This window comes from Acinonyx jubatus, chromosome C1 (genome assembly GCF_027475565.1).
Source record: "Acinonyx jubatus isolate Ajub_Pintada_27869175 chromosome C1, VMU_Ajub_asm_v1.0, whole genome shotgun sequence".
Taxonomy (NCBI): Eukaryota; Metazoa; Chordata; class Mammalia; order Carnivora; family Felidae; genus Acinonyx; species Acinonyx jubatus.
The window spans coordinates 34,687,281-34,706,234 of record NC_069381.1 but is presented as its reverse complement, the minus strand read 5'-3'; the positions used below and the strand labels follow the sequence as shown (position 1 = coordinate 34,706,234).

General features: G+C 52.7%; 1 protein-coding gene and 1 non-coding gene across 6 annotated transcripts in view; both read right to left on the bottom strand.

Annotated features, from left to right (window-relative positions):
* Positions 1-1,401: 1,401 nt before the first annotated feature.
* RNF220 (ring finger protein 220) overlaps positions 1,402-18,954 on the bottom strand; it is a 223,104-nt gene continuing 205,551 nt past the window's right edge. For 2 of the 5 annotated variants that reach the window (XM_015066835.3, XM_053213008.1), the window contains 9 exons: positions 17,190-17,311; positions 16,699-16,831; positions 8,472-8,568; positions 8,186-8,272; positions 7,992-8,047; positions 7,777-7,855; positions 3,430-3,538; positions 3,208-3,282; positions 1,402-2,459 (listed from right to left, as the gene is read on the bottom strand). In XM_015066835.3, coding sequence (XP_014922321.2) covers positions 2,388-2,459; positions 3,208-3,282; positions 3,430-3,538; positions 7,777-7,855; positions 7,992-8,047; positions 8,186-8,272; positions 8,472-8,568; positions 16,699-16,831; positions 17,190-17,311 — 830 coding nt within the window. In that variant the 3' untranslated portion in view covers positions 1,402-2,387. Of the gene's footprint in view, positions 2,460-3,207; positions 3,283-3,429; positions 3,539-7,776; positions 7,856-7,991; positions 8,048-8,185; positions 8,301-8,445; positions 8,569-16,698; positions 16,832-17,189; positions 17,312-18,954 lie in introns of all 5 variants that reach the window. The other 3 variants (XM_053212998.1, XM_053213002.1, XM_015066836.3) reach the window with 3 other exon arrangements.
* On the bottom strand, positions 17,901-18,007 carry LOC113599739 (U6 spliceosomal RNA). The gene has a single exon (XR_003420639.1). It is a non-coding gene; the product is annotated as a U6 spliceosomal RNA (small nuclear RNA).

The window sequence follows — 18,954 nt, the reverse complement described above, 5'->3', positions numbered from 1 at the left end:
GGTGTTCAAGGGACTTGGTGGGGCAGGAATGGGCTTTGATCATTTGACAGTGAAGGAGATGGCTGGCCAAGTTCTGGGTGGCAGCTAACCCTTGATATTCTCAGGGCTGATGGACTCTGTCTCAAGAGCTGAGCTCAATCTGCATCTGTCAGCCCTCTGGGACCTCTGGGACCTCTGGGACAGTTGACACCAATCCCGGTGCTGTGTGGTTGCATTCCTAGCCATGGCCAACAGGTGGCAGTGCTGCCTGGGCCATGAGACCAAGCTTAAGGATCCCGTGGCAGAGTGGGCTTCATGCCCTCGTGCAGGGTTAACGTCCCCTATTTGAAAGCATATGGCCCCTAGGGTGAGAGTAACCAGCCATCAGGGACCTGCTGAGTCCAAGACAAGGAGAGGGGAGAGTTGAGATCTGAAAGCAGCCAGCCCGATGTGAACTGGACATTATCCACCTCTTTTCCAAAAGCAGCCATTACTGGGGCCGTCCTGCTTTGGCAGGACACCTACATTCCCCGGAATCTTGGGCCCCAGGTTTCTCCTATTTAGGATACTCGATGCCATCAAGCTGGGCACGGGTCTTTGCAGGGCCTTCACTAGGCTCTAACCAAGAGGCAGGAGCTGCCAACTGGATCCTATTCTGTAGTATATGCATCGCAGGCACCCAGAGATCGGTGTCTAAGGTGGAGAATTTGGAAAGGTGGACGACGGGCCTGGTGTGTGAGAATGTGTAAAGGAAAGGACTCATCTGCAGTTGTGAGCACCTGCCAGAGCGCCCAGGATGTGGATTACTCACTGGCAGTGGGTAGCCTTGGGGATGATTTGATAGAGTGCAATCTCCGGTGCTAGCTGGCCAGCTTCAGTTCCCTGACATGAAGGTCCACCTTGGATAACTGGGGTTTCTACGGTAGCTATTTGAGAATCTAGGGAGTAGCTATACTGGGGTGTTGGTCACTAGAAAAAAGGTCGCAGAGACCAAGATGCTTGTTCCATTTGGTCCCTGGCTCATTTCTGGGCATTAGAAAGGTATATAGGCTTGAGGCTTGTCTTTACCCAAGCTTATAGCTGCTTCTGCTCTAGATTGGGGGATAGAGCTTGCATCCCCTCTGTACCCCCAAGCTCTGACCTCTTCTGTGATTAATGAGCTGACGATTCTGCATCGATAAGGAATTAACCTGGAGCCCCTACCCATCAATAGTCAGGAGTCCAGGTCCCCAGCTCCACCCCCACCCCTGATGGGAGTGCTTCAGGCCCCCCACCCCCAGTGGACCAACCCTGCACTGCTTCTGCTTCACAGGGACATCCAAGTCCTCTTCCCCACACTGCTGCCAGGAATTAACTCCTTAACTGCCTCTGTCCATACCACCCCATCACCTACCCCTTCCTGCACACATACACACAGGCAGCAGCTGTTTATATTGGTTTAATCCATGTCAAATGTAGTTTACAAAGGGAAAGGACAAGTACCTTTGTATAGAATATACAGACACAGCATCACACCGTGGGGCCCACGGGAGGGGCGGGGGAGACCACTTTCCCTGGGAACAGCAGTTCTAATCCCAGGAATGGTTCTTGGTAGAAGGCTGGGCAGCCAGGAGCATACTCATCCAGCCCCAATCTCAGCCCCTGCTTCAGCTCGGTTCCCATTTCCTGTGTCTCCCCTCTCCCCCAACTCCTTATAAAGAGCCCCAGGAGCTAAGACTAAGGAGAGGATCGTGTCCCTTGAGGCATGTGCCCCATGTCTGGGGGAAGAAATATACACCACTGAACACCGAGCACGTGGGAGAGGGAAGGGATACCATGGGAGAGAGAGAGGCAGGCACCCTGAGAGGTGGATGGGCCGAGCCCCCAGCCAGCCCTGAAGGGGGCACTGCTTCCAGGTGTTCTTAAAAAAAGAAGAAAATCATACAACCAAAGGGATGAGGGTGGAGTGGGGGGCGAGGGGTTGTCCCATTTATACACAACATTGTAAACATACACAGTCTATATTACATGTGCTTCAGTCTGGTGTTTGCATGTCTGTCTGTCCGTCTGTCAGTCCGGGGGCTGTATCTCAGGAGCCTTGCCCAACTATTCCCCCTCACTCCCACCTCCTTGCCCCACCTTGGGAACAAAACCCCGAAAAGGTATGGTCCTTAGTTTTGGTGGGAACCAGCAGGCAAGGCCTGGGTCTCAGCCTCCACTCTGGCTCCAGAGTCGTGTGTGTGTGTGTGTGTGTGTGTGTGTGTGTGTATGTGTGTGTGTGTGTGTGCACGCACACGAATGTGCACGTGTGTGTGTGTGCATGTATGTACATGGGGAACCTGTGTGCAAATATGTACAAGGGGGAGGGTCACGTCACAGAGGCGGGCAGGTGGGGCTGCTCCAGGCAAGGCCTGCTGGGGGTGGCTAGCTCACAAGTAGATTCTCCGCAGGTCTCCGGGTGCTGTGATGGTGTTGCACTGAGGGCAGAGCTTCTTGGCACCCTGCAGGGAGAACAGGGAGGGCTCTGGTTATGCGCACTATGCTGCATACTTGCTCATGAGAGCACCTGGGCCCACAGCCATGTCCCCCTGCACCAGTTGTATGCTGGCACCTTGGTCCTGTCAGCCCAGGCTGGGGATGCATGGGCAGCCTCTGCAAGCAGGCAGGCATACTCCTGTGTTGGGGGGACGCCAGGATCAAACCGCCTGGCCAGCCCCGCAGCGGGAGCCCCGGTAATGAGAACAAGGCTGGGTCCAGCTGTGGCTGCCTCGGCCCTAACGAGATTACATGCGGCCTTTGATCAGGACACAGAGCCCACGTCCGGGCCTTTTATTGCTGTCTCCGGGCGACATTTTAATGGCTGCTCCCGAGCGAAGAACAGGGGCAGGAGCAGAAGGAGCTTAGTAATGGCAGGGGGAGGGGCTGAGGCCCTAGTCCGGCTTATCCACACCCAGCCTCCTCCTGACCTGGGATCACACCAATACGTGTGATACAGTGGGCCTTGGGGGTGGGCAGAGCAGGCAGTGAACCCATGGAGGGAGAGAATTTAATAAAGCTGGTGGTGGAGACAAGAATGGGGGGAGTTTGGGGGGGGGGGGTGAACATCCTGGTTTCCCGCTGCTGTGTTTGATGCTTGTGCTCTCCCCTGCCCTTGCACCTCCCTCCCCTCAAGCAGGCTCAAGCATAAGCATGGACATGTGGGTAGCACCGGAAGTAGCCACCCACTCCCCAACCCCCATGCCACCTCACCAGGGTCCGCAGCCAGCACTCCTCGCAGTGCACATGCCAACACTGGATGGACGTTAGGGGCATCGAGTATGAGTCCTAGGGAGGAGGTGGGCAGAGAAGGGGGGGGTCACTCTGAGGCTGGTCTACCCTCTAAAGAGCTCAGATCACAGTGCAGAGGCCCTTTCCAACCCCCAGAGGGCACTGAAGCCTGACCAAAGGCATCCCAGGTTCCCTTTCTCTCACCATACAGATGAGGCATTTGTAACGGTCCCCACGGGATAGCTGCCGTTCAAGTTCCCTGACCCGAGCCTTCAGGGCCTCAAACGTGGTCACAGCTGAATCTTCGGTGATTCTGTGAAGAGGACAGCATGGTTGGGCAGGCAGCAGGCTGACATCTCTAATCTGAACCTCCAGCCCACACCGCCCTTAAATTCTAGAACTGCATATATAAATGTCTCCCGGATATCCCCGCCCCCCACCTGCCCATATCCTATATTTGTAAACTCCATCTTCTGGAATTGAACTCCTCATCCTCCTTGTTCTTCCACCTCCATCCTGGTCAATTTCCAAACCAGATACGTAGGAACCATTCTCAAACCATTGCTTCCCAGTCACCCTTGGCGCCCACAATCTGTCATCTAGCTCCTAGCATCTGTAGTCTCTCCACCGCTACCACTAGTCCAGGCCCTCATGATTTCTCCTACGATCCCTCCACTGACCTGAATGGCCCCTCTGCCTCCAGATTCCTCATTCCATTCTCCCAGCACCTAGAATTTTGCAAATTTGACTGTTTCTACTTCTAACATCTCAATGTTTCCCTCAGAATAAAGCTCTACTAAACTCCTCATAAACTGAGACCGGGGACTCCTTGGTCTAGCCCCAGCCTGCATCCTTCAGCACTGTGCCACACTTGATGCTCTATCCACACCAAACTATAAAGCCTCTCCACACGCTCCACCATTTTTCACTCCCTTGGCTTCCTGCGGCACTTTCTGCCTCCCCTGGGCCACCCTACCTCCTAACTCACCAGAAGCCTTTTCCAACCCTCCTGACAGCACCACTGCTGGTGGCTGCTCTTCTGTACTCTCTAGCACCCTGCACCGGACTCCACCACAGCAACACAACTGAAAACGTCCTTGTCTCCTGTACGAGGCGTAGTTTTCCAAGGGCAAGCTGCCCATGCCACCAATACTGACTACGAACATCAGCCCCCTGGCAGGCACGTGAGTATGAGTAAATGTTTGTTGACCGAAAAGCCAGTCTCACTCCTGGAACAGTCAGAGATGTGGGGACTGCGTGAGTCCCACAGAATCCAGTCCTGGGCCACAGGCCTGCCTACCTCAAGGGCTCCTTGTTGTTTCTTCCTGGGCAGGCACATCAGATGGCCTGAGAGTCCTCGCCTGCTGTTCAAGTCCTGCCCGTGAAGGTCCCCTGTAACTTCTTGAAGACTCTTTGGGCTGCAGTACTGAACTAGCTAGTGAATAGCTAGGACTATCCTGAGGACTGATCCCTCCTACCCCTCCTAAAACAAGTGGACAGAACCCAGAGGAGCTCACCGAGGGAGAAGAATGCTTCTTGGAGAAGACGCTACTAGAGATGGGCGTTAGGGAATAACAATGATGGTAATGCAAATAAAAGAGCCAACATTTATTAAGTGCTTACTAAATGCCAGGGCCTGTACTGAGGGATTGAAAATTATTATTTTATTTACACCTCACAAAACCCCATGAGTAAATTCGAATATTCCCATTTTACATATGAAGAAACTAAAGCAGCAAAGGAACATTAAATAGCTTGCTTATGGTTCACACAGAATGGGGGAGGTGGGATTCAAACCCCAAAGACAGATGCTGTGATCAACCAAGAACTACATGACTAACATTACAACACTGGAAATACCCAGGAGGAGCTGGGTCTCCAGGTCTAGGGACCAGTAGGAACACAGGCTAAGAGGCCCAAGAGACCCACGTGGCTGTTTAAGGCTCACCTGTGGGTAAGTAGACAATGCTAAAGCGGGCAAGGAGATTCTATCAGAAAAGACTTCAGAGGCACAATCAGAAAGTGAAGTTTATCTCACAGGCAATGGGAAGTTGCTGGAGGTGTTGGAGGAGGGCTGTGACAGGGTAAGAGCTGAAGAGCTGAGGCTACAAGATGTATTCAATCAGGAGAAAGAGCGGACTGAGGGGGAATTGTAAGTGTGGTGCAGTGTGGCAGAGATGTTCTCCTAGGGTGACCTGTCCTGCTAGCTTGGAGCAGATCATCGGTTCAGAAAGCCTGAAAGCTTACAGGTGGTCTTTCCCTGCTGGGCATAAGTGGTACTGGGGGGCACAGGGAGGATGGTGGGTAACATTCCACGGGCAACAACAGACTTTGATCTCTGACCTTTCTCTCTTAGGGCAGAAACACAGAATTTGAATTCGAATTTCTTAGCAGAAACACAGAATATGACTTCTCGATGGCTGTGTCCCTATACCAGAGATGCCCTAGATCTATTATCCATAGGTCTGTGACTCCCTCTCTGCCCTACATCTCTCCAGGGAAGCTGCAAAGGGCTTGACTCCATTTCCTCTGGCATTGGCTGATTCTCTGGAAGTGTCCATTCAACTTTCCAGATCTGGAAGCCTTCACCACCCCCTCCACCCTTACTATCACCAGCACAGCTGGCTCTTCCCCTGGCGTTTTGCCCAATGCCATATGTGCCACCCCATCTGCTGGTAAATTCTTGACAAGGAGACAAGGATGGGTAGCTGTGCTCTCTTTCTCCCCCAACGACCATGCTGGGCATTTGCCTAGTCCTATGTAGTTATTTTGAAAATTGGGAAACAAAGGCCTGGAGTTGGGGGCACAGGGCTACCCCAGAGCTGAGCACTCTCAAACCCCAAATCAGAGGAGTTAGATATAGAAAGCAAACAGGATGGGGCCAAGAGAGAATGAAGCCATCTCCCCCTTTATATCCAAAAGCTCCAAGGCCACATCCAACTCCAGAGCCCACCTTATTGTGGATTTGCTCAGCATACACCTGACCTCTAATCTCTGCTCTGGTGTAATACCCAATTCTCTAGCTCCTGATCCAGGCTGCTTCTGAGTTATTCCTGAGACCCTCCAAGGCATGGAGTGGAGAATTTCCTGGAAGAAACTATGGCATCCTACCTTCCTGCTTCACCTAGGTGGTGAATAAGATCTAGGACAGGAACCTATGTTGTATACGAGGAAGAGAGAAGCCATAGGGACTGAAGGGTCCCAATCTGGGCAGATCCAGACCCAGTGGAGATCTCTGCATATGACTGAGTGTCTATGACGCATCCCAGAGAACCCTGCCTACTGGTTCCTGTGCTCACACAGGTGGGACAGAAGTCTCAACTTTCTCCAGCCTTGGGTGGGTAGTACCTTCATGGATGGCCACTAGCTCTGGCCCCCACCTCCCCCTTGGGCGCCATCCCTGATTAATGATCTTGTCTTTCTGATTTATGAGCAGCCCCTCCAGACGAGGGTGGGCGCCCCTTATGGCCCCGCCCGCCCCGCTCAGCTGGAGTAGGAGAGAATTATTAAATAAACATCCATACGTCATTCCTCCCCCCCCCACCCCCTTATGCTGGTTGCGCCGAACCCGTGCGGCCCGCTCCAGCACTGACACGGAGCAGCTGCGGTGATTCATGGGCAGCCGGGCCCCGAGCCGCGGCCCATACATCATGCCAGCAGCACTCGCGGCCCCGGCCGAGATAAACTGATCAACCACAACGGGCTGGAATGAATTTATGACAACACAAAATGGAGGGAAACAAATGGGAGGTGACCCTGGGCCACCGACCCAGCCCTGCACCGGCCTGCAATCCACTCTCCTGGCAGGAGGCAAGATGGAACACTGGCCCTGGAATGAAGAGGCTGCCTTTTAACCCCAGGCAACCTAGCCTCCAGCAGAGAGAGGGGTGGGGTGCGGGGAGTTAAGCAATGGCCAACAGCAGCAACTCCAGGCAGCCAGAGCTGGACAATACCACTTCTTGGGGCCAGAACTGGCCTTGCATGGGCTTCTGGAAAGACAGTAAGATGCCCAACTGATTTGCTTGTGGCTCCTGGGGATCCGGGCCAGGGGCTGCCCAGCCCCATGTGAAGTGCTAACAGATCCCCTTTTCCCCTGCCAGAGAACCCAGGCCAAAAATTCCTACCAGAAGTGATGAGACCCAATGCTCCTGCCTAAAACCCACTGCAAGCGCCACCCGGGACAAGAAAAATGAAACCAATTTAGCTCCCGATTAAGAAACAGAAACTGGAGATGAATCAAGTGCGCCGGCTGGGCTGGGTGGCCATACATCACATTCCCGGGCGGAGGCCGCCGCAGCGGGCAGGCAGGCAGGCGGACTACTCCTCCCTCCGCCAAGACTCCCAGGGCCGTGGCCCAGTGATCAATTCACAGAGTCATGCTTAGCACCAGCTGGGCCCCAATGCCCGTCGTGTGCCCAGGGCTGCAGGATTAAGTCGTGTTCTGGAGGCCAGGAGCCTTAGCAGCAGGCCTTCCTGCTAGCAAAGAGCCCCTCTCTCCCCCCTCCCTCTGAACTGCCATTCCAGAGGCCCCCCTCCTGGCCAGACACTCACTTCTCGATGTCACTATTCTTGCAGGTCTTCTGCATGGCTTCCTGTTTGCTGCTCTCACCGTTGCTGGTAGATGGCATCTCTGCTGGGACAGAGGGGCAACTCATACTCTGGCCAGACTGGGCAGCACAGGTGAGGGGCTGGGCTTGAGTCAGTCACCACCACCCAAAGAGGTCTCCTCTAACCATTAATTACTCCTGTGGTGGGTCAGGACTTACCGTCACTGGCCCATTTAGAGAACTCAGGCGTGATGCGTGTGCTGGGAGGGCCGCCACTAGGGAAAGGAGAAGAAAAGAACAAAGTGAGCTCTAAAGGCAGGTGGGGGAGCCCTGAGCGTGGGTACTAGGCTGACCCCTGCCTCAGGACTTCCCACCCCTCTATCCCACCCACCCAAGCCTGTGCCCACACTTGCTTTAGGACTGCACCCCGGAGTGCCTCTCTCTCCTTGGCTTCACCAGGCTCCTCGCCTGTGCAGGGGATGACGTCAGCTTCTGTGTATCTGGCATGGTGGTCAAGGACAACAGATCCTAGTTTACAGCAGGCCATGAAGGTTGAATCCTAGTTAAAGCTCAGACACTGACCCCAAAGGGGCGGGGGGGTGGATGGTATGGGCAAGTACCAGAGGTGCTGGCTACTTTTTAAATTCCGTTTGACCTGTCCCACCAGCCCCACCTTGTCCCACAGTGCCCCAAGGATACTGTGGCTTCCCATACTCCAGAGTGTCATCCCCATCCACATCCAGGTCAGCATCACTGTCCGGATTCTCCTTGCCGCTGCACATGACGAAGCCAGAGCCTGTGGGAAGCAGGACGTGAGGAGGGCCAGGGGCCAGCAAGACTAGGCCAAGAGTGCCCTTTCTGTTCTCCCTAGGTAGGGGTCAGGTTTTGGGCCAGGTAAGGCTCAGAAATTTGGGCCTGGAACATAGAAAGCCAATTACTTAGGTACTCGTGGCTCTGACATTCCAATCCCTTTCACTTTGCGTACCTCATCCTTCTCTGCCACTTCCTGCTGCTCCTAGTAGTCTCTGCTCATAAACTAGACCATTCATACACTATGTTAGGTCCTCAGGAGACACCCAAGCTAGCCCTGCTGCCCACCTGTCTTCTAGGTCTAGGAAGAGCAGGAAGAAGACACAGAAATTCAGGTCTACAAGGCTATCCCCAACCAGGACCTGGGCATCCCCCTGTGTCCCATGGTCCAGCCTGACAGTCCATCAGAGGGAAGAGCAAACTGGCTAGGGCCAGTCAGAGGCACACAGCAAGACCCCCAGCCAATGTCCTGATTTTGGCCGCCAGGTCCTTGCCAGCAAAAACACCAGGCAGCTGTTCAAATATTTGGTGTCTGAAGCGCCTGACATTAATTATTCATCTCCACCTCACTCAGCCCAGATTCCTGGACAAGTGCAGTTATAAAGGGATTAGGAAGGGACAGATGAGGGAGGAAGGCACGCACACCTGCTTCTGAAAGCAATCCATGAAGACAAGCAGGCTGGGTGGACACAGGGCCGTTGGCCAGGCAGGTGGCTGTCCCTACCAAGGTGTGTTTGGCCTAGCCACTGGTAGACCCCTGGCCAATGGGGAGGGGGAGAGCTGAAGTCACATTAGGCCCCCTTACCTGCTATGTGCTCTGACACCCAGGACCACCCTTCCTGATGGCCAGGGTCAGGGGCCACAAAGCCGATTGCTTCTCCCTCCCTGCCTCTGACTCCTCTCAGTGGACTGAGACCATACCCTATTGGCCAGCATAGCAACCATGCCAGGACAGAGAGAGATGAAAACGATGGAATCTGTGGCAAGTAGAAGCAGCAAGGAAATCATCAAAGAGATGAGGAAGCAGCTCAGGGTTCTGTCTGATAATCTCATAAATTTCTTCTTATCCATTCTTTCCACTCTCATCAGGATGACAATCTTATAACGGGTCCTCTAGCCTCTTGTCTATTCCTTTATCCTGCTTACCATATGGCTCTGACCATTCCTTTCCCAGCTCCAAAACCAGCTATGGCTTCCCACTGCATACAAAATCTTCTCAGCCAGATCCGTCAAGATGTGGATGCACCTACTTCTCCACCTTTGCTCTTTTTCTCATTTTACTCCATAAGCCAGATGCCTACAGATAGGCTATTTACTGCTCTTCAGAAAACCCTGTATATCCTGTTCTTGAGACTTTAGCTTATGCTGTTCACTCCATGTGGAACGTTCTCCATCTTTCAAGTCCATTTCCAAAGCATTTTCTTCCTGATCTTTCTTCTCCCATCTACACCTCTGGTCTCTGGTCTCACAAAGGCTCCATCCATCCCAAAGGCAAACAGCACAAGGGAAAGAGAGAAGCTAGGCACTGCCTAGGCTCCACCCCTCCCAGACAATCCTCATTTCCTCCTCTACACTGAGGCATCAACAAACTCGAGGCAGCAGGCAGGTCAGCAGCAGGGCCATTAAGCTGAGAAAACACCAAGTTACAGCTCTGTCTCCTGTTCACAGCCAGGTGTCCTGACAAGCAATTCCCTCCTTGTGGGTGAGTGGCACCTCTATAAACCCTCTGACAGTTTGGGAGACAAACTCTGCCATCAATCAGAATGTAGCTATCAGGTTCACTTACAGCCTGTGCCCCCGAACCCTGCCAACGCCTCCGCCCCCACGTACATGCAGCTCAGCAGTCAGCCTCCCATCTTTGCCTCAGCCTGGCCCTGCCCAGCCCTGCCTGGTAAGTGGACAAAAAGGAAAGCAAAGAATCCATGGCAAAGCTGATAAAACAGGGTACCCCAAAGATGCCAGGAAAGGTCCCAGTTTCTCAACACAGAACCCTATGGCCTGAAGTCCTCTCCTCTGACAGGCCTAGAACAGGACTCATACTCCAGCAGACCATAGCTACTGTGCTTTCCCCAACCCTACGTGTTTGCTCGTGTTCCTGTGCTTTTGTACATCTTATTACCTCTTCTCCCTCCTGGTCTACAAAACAAATGCCTGCTTGTTCTGCAAGTCTGACCTAGCTCAACCACGCTTCCTGCTAGGAACTCACAGTGCCTATATGCATAGCTGCTCCAGAAATACTTCCGCAATGAACTCACCTCAGGAATATTCTTTCAGCCTTTACTGAGCTCATCCTCTGCCTGGGTTGGCATTGGAGACAAAGAATTTCAAGATGTGATCCCCACCCTCAAGGTGCTCAGTGTGGAGACTTCCCCAGGTATTTCTATACAGATAGGTGTCCTTTCCTTGGTGTCCACATGGACTCCTATGGAACTCCAAAGTCATTACATGTATTGTCATGGTCCCTCACCGACTGAAAGCCCAGGTCTGACTCACTACTGTGATCTCAGCACCATCCAGCAGAGCTGGCCAGGCCCAGAGCAGGTGCTATACAAGACACCCCAGCAGAAATGACTAACCACTGATGATACTGTTCTACTAAGTGCTGAGAGCCCTGCGTCAGAAAGGAGGCTGAGGTGTGAAGCCACTCAGGATACAACCTTCCCTATCAGCTTCCCCCAGCTGGGTGGTAACCTCCTGCTCCTCTGACCAGCCAGCCAGGACAGAGAGCATGGCACATCTTATCTGCCAAGGAAAAGGCCTGTCTCTGGTCTGAGCAGTTCATTCTGACCCTGACCCCATCCTGCAGTGGAGACAGATGTTGGGAACTTCTTCCTACCCCCACAGGTGTTCAGAACGGGTTGCCACTGCCAATTTCCCTCTTATGCTGCCCCAGCCTGCTCCAACCTCCTTCCCAGCACATTAAACTTTATTTTCTTAATGAAATGTCACTTGCTGACTTCTGGCAGAATCATAATAAAAAGAAACGGCCATAAAGCCATTTTACGCAGACAGCGCCCCCACCAGCTTGCCCCCCCCTTCCCTGGTTTGAGAGGAAAGCTCCACAGTCATTTTATGTTCTCAGCTGCTGGCACATCCCAAGCCAGTACTCAGAGGCAAGATGGCACACAGAGCTCCTTTCCAAGCCTCTGGCTCCTGTTCTGTATAGCTCTGGGGATAACAAGCAAGCTGCCACTCCTGCTGCTGCTATCCAGGGAAGAGACTCAGCTCCCTGGACCTCCAAGATGACCTGGAGTACCCTTTAGTCAGCAGGGGAGGCCCCTTGCTATGGCTCAGCCCCACCTAAAGTAGCACAATGTGTTGGGCTGCTGTCTATAAGCAAACTGAGCCTGATGGTCAATGACACTCAGCAGAGTGGGTTCTGGGAGGGTGGGCAGTGTGAAAAAATCCCTTCCCTGCAAATGAATACTTAGCAACAGAGAAAAAGAGGATTCGGTACAGAAATGATAAGCAAGTCTAAATTTTATAAAAATGACCCCTCTCCCATAAACTCATTTCTTCCTGGCTCATTGAGGAGAAGAAAAAAAAAAAATCAGTGTTAATTTAATCAATTGATTAGGTGATCGATTGAGAAACTGGAGATGCCCGTTTACTGGGGGCACTAACGTCCTGGAACCTGAAACCACAAAAAAAAGGAGCCATCAATTTCCTCACCTGCTGCTCCTAACAAAACCAGAGCCCAGGGAGAAAGGAAAGTCTTGGGGCCCTCCAGAGGCTGTGCTCTTGTGGCGGGGGCGGGGGGGTTGTGTGTGTGGGGAGGAGACAGGGGCAGCAGCTTCCGGAGAGTTTTACACTGGAATTAGTTACAGATGCAGTTACGGTGTCTTGTGTAAACGCCATCGATTGGGGAGCTGACAGTCTGGGGAGCTGCGATGCGGGACAATCAATCGGCCTGCAGTGTCACCTGCCACCTCGCTGAACAGTTGACAATGCAATTATCCAGTGTGGAGGCAGGGAGTTGGCGTGTGTCAAACGCACTTAGCCACTTTCCGGGCCTCCTCAATAACGCGTTTCACTGCCTCACGTCAGGAGAGACGCAGAGAGACAGACGCCGTTTAAAACCATTGATACTTGCTCCTTCTGCTTGCACTCCCTCTGTCCCAGCTTAACAATTGTGTTCCAAAAGGCGATTAAATCCCCATCAGTTGCCACAGGGGACAGAGGTGCCCTGCTCTTTGCCACCTCTTCTCACCCCTCCCACCAGGCGACAGTTACAACTAAAGGTGGTAGGGAGCTGGAAGGCAGCAGCCCTAACCCTCTCCATATCAAGACTGCCTCCAGCAGTCGGCTGTTCCAACACCTGTCACTGGCCAGACAAGGCAGCATGGCTGCACTGGGGAACATTTTTAGCAGCTGGGGCTCCCACTTTCTGGGAACTAACATGCCAAAGGGAGCAGGGGCTAGGGGAAGGCCTACTTCTCTGTGCCCTTGGACTCACAAAACCTCTCATTCCCTGACTCAGAATCTCGTGAAGTTTTAGCAAGCAACAGCCAGTTAAAAAATCTGTGCCACAGCTACCCTGCCTGTCCTCTCCATGAGATCTCATCCCAGACTACTTGGAAGCAGCCTAAATCCAAGACAGGAACCTGAGAAAGATGCAGTCCCAAGGCTAGGATCTGGGCAGGGCAGAGGCCTGAAGAGCAGTTCTCTTAGTCCCCATAGTCTCCCTCCCCTCCACCTGTTTGCTTCAAAGGGGCTCAGTGCTGGATTCTAGTAATGTGTTTCCCCGCCAGGGCTCAGAGAGACAGCTGCAGCACCTTCTATTTCCTGTGCAGCCTCCTGGGAAATTTTTCCATCTTGCCACTCTTGTGCCTGCCACATCACTGTCACCTTATCTGAAATCAACCATTCCTATGTCCTCTCTCCAGCCTGTCCACTCCAGATATGATGGGCTCCAGGCTCCCCAAATCCAGCTGGGTGAACTTTCACTGGCAACCAATCCAGGGGAGGGATCAAAGCTCAACATGAGTCTCTTCTCTAGGACCCGGGACTGGAGACAGAAAATGAGGAAAGGTGTGGTTCGTCTGTCACATACCTTCTTGACTACAGATTGGAGTACGTTTGTCCTCAAGGGCTGTATAATTAGGTTTTCCCTGGGGCCTGCTACTCTAGCCCAGAGGCTTCTTGCTCTGCTCAGGGCTGGCATGGTGCCCCAGAAGAGTATCTTTTACTCCAAGCTGCTGAACTCTCTCAGGGGAATGTTGGTGAAGCACTAGGCCTTGTGCCACCCTCTATGCAACTATAATGCTGGGTGGGAGGAAAAGCAGTAGCAGGTTAGCAAACCTAAGGTACTGAGAGGTCCAACAGCTTAGGCACACAGTCCAGAATTTCTGAGAACTAAGAAGGCCACAGTATTTCCTAGACACTGAAAGTTTTAGGTCTTCCAACCTACTCTCTTGAAATCTTTATTTTCTTTAGCCTCTTAAAGATCTATGTCCAGCTGGACCTATCTTGGTGCTTACCTGTTCTGTCTGGTCCTTCATTTTGTTCTAAAGTCCCAATGCCAAACACTCCTGGGCCTGAGCTATCCGGTCTTGCCCTCAATAGCCATAGGTCCAACTGCAAGGCCCGTTCCCCTCAGTCAAGTGTCTCCACCAAAACTCTCGCTTGTTCACTGGCTCCACAGCAGATTATGTTCAAGGTAACAGATCTGCTCCATCAAACCAGTTCCCAGTGGGCCTGGTGGGAAGCTTTGCTGAGGATGATGAAGGGGCCCTGGTCTGGGGGAAGGAATAGGGGATGATCGGATACAGGAACTTATCTGCAATTCTTCAATTCTTTCATATCTAACAAGGACAGCAATCTCTGTTCTGTCAGCACGCACAGCGCAGCTTAAATGGGCCTCACTGCTCGCCCGCTCATCCTGCCTCTGCTCCCTCTCTCTGAAGTCGGCTGGGCAGCTTCTTCAGCCGGCGTTATCACTCCCTCTAACCGGTCTTGGCAGGCAATCTAATTCCTCCTGAAAAGGTCACCGCCATTTTAACTGCCTTTCAATCACATTAAGCACGCGCTGCCCGGCTTGCGGCCCGGCCCGCCCGGCGGGCGATCAATGCACCACACTGACACCAGCCCGCCTGGCGGGGCCACACCCAACCCCCCAAGAGTTGGGGCCTACCAGTCCTGGCCAGGGAGTGTAGACTGACAGATGGCCAGTTTCTGCAGACAGGGTTTCAGGGGGCAGAGGCAGTCGGGATCAACCAGGGCCTCCTTTGATGCCCCCCCCACTGAGGAGCCTCAGCCTCCTCTGCTCCACTGTGCCCCGCTCTCTGCCTCGTGGCCCCCGCTGATCTTGCTGTAAAACAGCCTTTCAAGTCTGCCTGTCTTTTGACTGCACTAAGCTGTTTAAGAGGCAGCAGCGGCTTCTATCAGGCAAGCTGGAACCATTCTCTGCAGATAAAGGCACCTCCGGCCCTGCTCCCTCTTCAAGCCTCACTCTCATTCTCGCTCTCCAAATCGCTCAAAGAAAAGCCCCCTTTGAACTCCCCTCAGGAATTCTTGAAAGGAACAACCTCATAGTGTAAACACTCAGGGAAAACTGACACCCGCCCAGGGCCTAAGAGCACCGCACACCGGCTCTGCAAGTGCATCCCAGCGCGGGGAAATACTGTCAAATCAGCAGGCCTTATGCAGCTTTATCCCCTGTAAGCCTTGTCTGGTGCCCAGAAACCATCAGGTCCAGATCTGTGCCAAGAAATCTAAGAAGTTGCCACAGTAATAGAAGGCGTGAGTATTTCCAGCTGCCAACAGAGCGAACCCAGAGCAGCATCCTGCAATTGACCCTGCATGGGCTGTCACCAGACACCTGCGTGTACCATTCCCAGGATCCTGGTCTTTGCCCCTCATCTTCTCAGGGCCTCAGGCACTCTAAAACTCTGGGACAGGACAACAGCGAAGTGGCAAATGAACTCTCCACTCAGGCTCGGGCAATGGTTTGAGCTGATTTACCTTCCTGATTTACACTCTGGCTTGCTCCAAATGCTTGGAGAATGAGAGAAACCCAGAAGCATAATGCACCACCTGGGCTTGCCCCCCTTCACGTATCCAGTCTGCACTGCATGGCACTATGGAGACCACTCCTCAAAACCAGCCCATGCAGCAAAGCCCCCATAAGTCAGACACCCTCTTCCCAGCTGCTGTGAGATTCCCCGGGGACCAAACACACCAGGACTCCCAAGGGTGTTGCCCAGAGAATTGGAGGCAGATGGGAAGCAGATTGGTTCACTTAATGATTGTAAGGTGCAGAGCCAGCTGTGCTTGTGCACAGAGAGCCGGAGGCCAGGAGGCAAACTGCTTCCCTTTCCTCCTGCCCAAAGCAGAGGAGTCTGACAAGAGGACACGACCCTGGGCATCCAACCTGTGTACTGTTTGACCTGGTGAGGGGTGGGAGACTTCCACTGAGCGAAGTCATATCCCTCCAAGGAGCTGGGAGGGTAATGGAGCTGTGCAAAGCCCTGTAGACCCCTCTGCAGCAACTGGGGAGCCCAAGGGAAGCAAGGAGCAGCTGGGCCCAGGCCCCTCTTGCTTCAGGGCAGAGGGCACCCAGGGAGAAGGGATGGGATCAGAGCTAAAATTAGATTCACCAATGAAGCTCAGGGGAGGTCAAATTTTGCCATAACTCACTCTCTCCTCTGTAACTGATTTCCCTGACGTGGGGTTGAGGAGGAGGAGGAAAATCCAATGTGTTTGCCTGGAAGCCCTGAGGGCCCCCAGTGCTGGAGGTGTACAGCAGGTTGCTGGATTCTCATTTATCAGCCTTAAGAGGGATGGAGTGATAAATGCATAACCGTCCCTTTAATATTTTATGCAGGTGCTAACGCGGCTTGGCTGTCACCTTCAATGCATCACCCGAGGCTGAGAGCCCCCCTCGTCATTCCTAGCTTGCAGCCTCACAATTCCATTTCCCCACCCAAATACATCCATTTTAATATGCACATCACAGGCAGGCAGCACGGTCACAAAGGAGCCCCGCCAGCAGCAGTTCCCACGTGGTGGAACGGATGACCAGCCACCAGCCCTGGCCTCTTGGCTCCCAACAGATGGATACCCAGCAGAGGCCTGGCCACCAGAATGCCACTGCTTATGTGTCAGCTGCTTGTACCTCGGAAACCACCTTCCAGGAGAGTGGTGGCCCGTATCCGCTTCTGCCCGCACCACTCATATTCCTCAAAGCGGTTGCTATTCTCATGCTCGATGTCCACAGCATCGTCCTCAGCCACACAGGAGCCTTCCCTCTGTGAAGAGCAGAGTAGGATCATGTGGGTCCCAGGCCACCACTACCTGCTCCCCAGGGTCTACGAGGAGGGCATAGCCCTAACCTCCAGCTTTGGTGAGCCAGGTGGGCCTCCAGATCTAGGGTCCCTTTCACATAAACCAATCTGGAGGTCGAAGACCTGGGCCTCTTCCCAATTATTTTCCATTGGAGCCCCAGGGGAGGAGCGGAAGAGTGAAAGCAAAGGAAGAGGGCAAAGAACAGAGAGGAAAAAGCATGGAGACCCCAACACAGCCCATAAATCTGGGGGTAGTCAGCAGCTAGTGTAGGGGAAGGGAGGGAGGAAGGGGTGAAGAGGTAGGTAGTGATGGCCCCTCTACCTTAGAAAGGCAATGCTCCACATGCCTACTCATCTCCTGCTCCGATCCTGCCAGGGGGCAGTTGCACAGGGGACATACCTGCCCTTCATCTTGCTTCCTCCGTTTCATTTTCCCAATCCGAGCTGCATGGAGAAACCGAAAACAAAGCACAGAACAGGCGAACGGTCACTGTAGCTCCCCTGGTCCCAGTGGAGCTGACACATCCTGACCCCTTGCCAGCCATTAGCCCTTTTGTTCAGTGCCTGACCTGGCCCTCATTATGCAGCGCCTTCTGCTCCTTTGGGGACCAAGCCTTGCCAAGAGCACCTGGGGAGGAGGCTGGTGGTAGGCCAGTGAAGTGTCCACTCTGGCCACAGCTGGCTCAAGTTCAATCCATACTTCCCTACCTGCAGCCTTCAGTAAGTCCAGTGAGCAAAGACATTCCAAGTTGCTAGATATCTGCCCAGAAACCCAAGACCATGGGCTCTCTTAAAGAACATCTCTTGGCTAGAACCCAAGGTCCCTCCAGGGGCCTGATTTGGCCTGCTGTTCACTCATCACCCTTTTTTTGTTCCAGGGCCAAGGGCCCTGAGGTACAGCCCTTAGTATCCTACCTAGAATCCCTCAGGAAGATTTTCTCTCATGTCCAGATACCATTAAAAAAAAAAAAACAAAAAAACATATATATATATATATATATATATATATATATATATATATATATAAATATAAATATATATAGGATGCGTTATGAATTTGCATATCATCTTTGTGCAGGAGTCATACTAATCTTCTCTGTATCATTCCAATTTTAGTATATGTGCTGCTGAAATAAGCACTCCACTGGTCCCATTTTACAGAAGAGGAGACTGAGGCCTAGTCATACAGGTATAGAGGATCTGAATCAGAGAGCCCACAGTACTTTGAGAGGGCAGCCTTTACTGTGCCTACCCAAACCTGTTCTATCATTTCTAATCAGTGCAGGGGGCTGGCAGGCCCCTGAGGCAGACGGCTGCTTGCCACGCTGTCCCGCAGGGGGCTCAATTCCAAAGTGCACACTGCAAGCCCACAGCACTGCTAATTAATGCTGAGAGATGCAATCATTTCTAATTAGCTCACTAATCCCTCTCTGCAGCCCTCCTGTCACTGAAGCAGGAAGGGGTCAAAACAAGGGACTGCCCCCTCCCCCTGCAATAGCAGAAGTAGAGCTAGCCACTCTGAGACCAGAGTGATTGGAGTGGCAAGACAATCGGGGAGAAAAATGTTCCCCATTGCAGGGCCAGGAAAAACTTTCTCATGGATATTGATCCTGGTGGGAAACTCATGAATGCAGTTTAGGTGGGGGGGACACAGGTGAAAGGTGATGTTACAATTTAGAGCTTCAGCTGTGTATCAGGCTCAGCATGAAATACCTTACACAAAGTAGCTCATTTAATTCTACATTCAACCTGAAGCAAGGCTGTATTATCCATTTTAACAGAAGAAACTCAAGGCTCAGCGAGAACTAGATACTTGTCCAAGTAGCTAAAAAGTGGCAAAGGCAGGATAAGAAATCAGGCCTGACTCCATAGGTCAGAATGCTCTCCTGTCCTAAGAATCTCCCCACTGACTGATAGCAGCAACAAAGACTGATCCGTGAGTGTGCCAGGGCAGCAAGAACATGCACTTGGGGACCTAGCTCTTGCCTATTGAGAGTCTGAGGCAGGGAGCTATTCCAACTCCAAACGAGTAACTCTAGAAAGACCTAAACCAACAGGAAAGCCATCATCCCACCAGGGTTGGCATG